At 37.5% G+C, this 573-nt stretch overlaps 1 protein-coding gene across 1 annotated transcript in view; it reads left to right on the forward strand.

Annotated features, from left to right (window-relative positions):
• LOC119592075 (putative tyrosine-protein kinase Wsck) overlaps positions 1 to 573 on the forward strand; it is an 11,908-nt gene that overhangs the window by 7,241 nt on the left and 4,094 nt on the right. Inside the window, exon 3 of the mRNA XM_037940887.1 lies at positions 248 to 547. Within this exon, the coding sequence (XP_037796815.1) occupies positions 248 to 547 (300 nt within the window). The remainder of the gene's footprint in view (positions 1 to 247; positions 548 to 573) is intronic.

Consider the following 573-nt stretch of genomic DNA (forward strand, 5'->3'; position numbering starts at 1 on the left):
GAGGTGAAGATATATTTGACAAGTTAATTGATAAATGAGTAACATATTAGTAAGATTTCTTGACTGACAGAATAGTGATAATTATTTGAAATACAAGTGCTACTCAGACATGTAGCATTTAGCCAGTCTTACCAGTGTTTCAAGTGCATCTTTGCATCGTTTAAAAACAATTAATATAGTTTATTGTTTTACTTGTATGTATGATATATGTACATGTGTAGAAAATCCCTTTCTTTGCATTTTACAGGGCATTGTGATTAACAAGGGAAACCAGGCAAATGTGCTAGTTCACAGAATAGCTGATGACAACTTGGACAAGAATTCAAAGACCCAGATGCTCCGGGAATTTGATGCCCATGTGCGCATCAGCAAGAACCCACATATCATCTCCCTTGTTGGTCTCATGGAGGAGTTTAATGTCATTTCTGTGGCCTTTGAGTATGAAACTTCAACGCTCAAATCACACCTTGTTGGAAGTCGAGCAGTTCAGCACTACCCAGTGTATGCAGAGAAAAATCGCAGGTTTTCCACACTTCCAGAAGGACAGGTAAATGTATATTCCTGTTTTATGCA

The sequence above is a fragment of the Penaeus monodon genome, chromosome 29, assembly GCF_015228065.2.
Source record: "Penaeus monodon isolate SGIC_2016 chromosome 29, NSTDA_Pmon_1, whole genome shotgun sequence".
Taxonomy (NCBI): Eukaryota; Metazoa; Arthropoda; class Malacostraca; order Decapoda; family Penaeidae; genus Penaeus; species Penaeus monodon.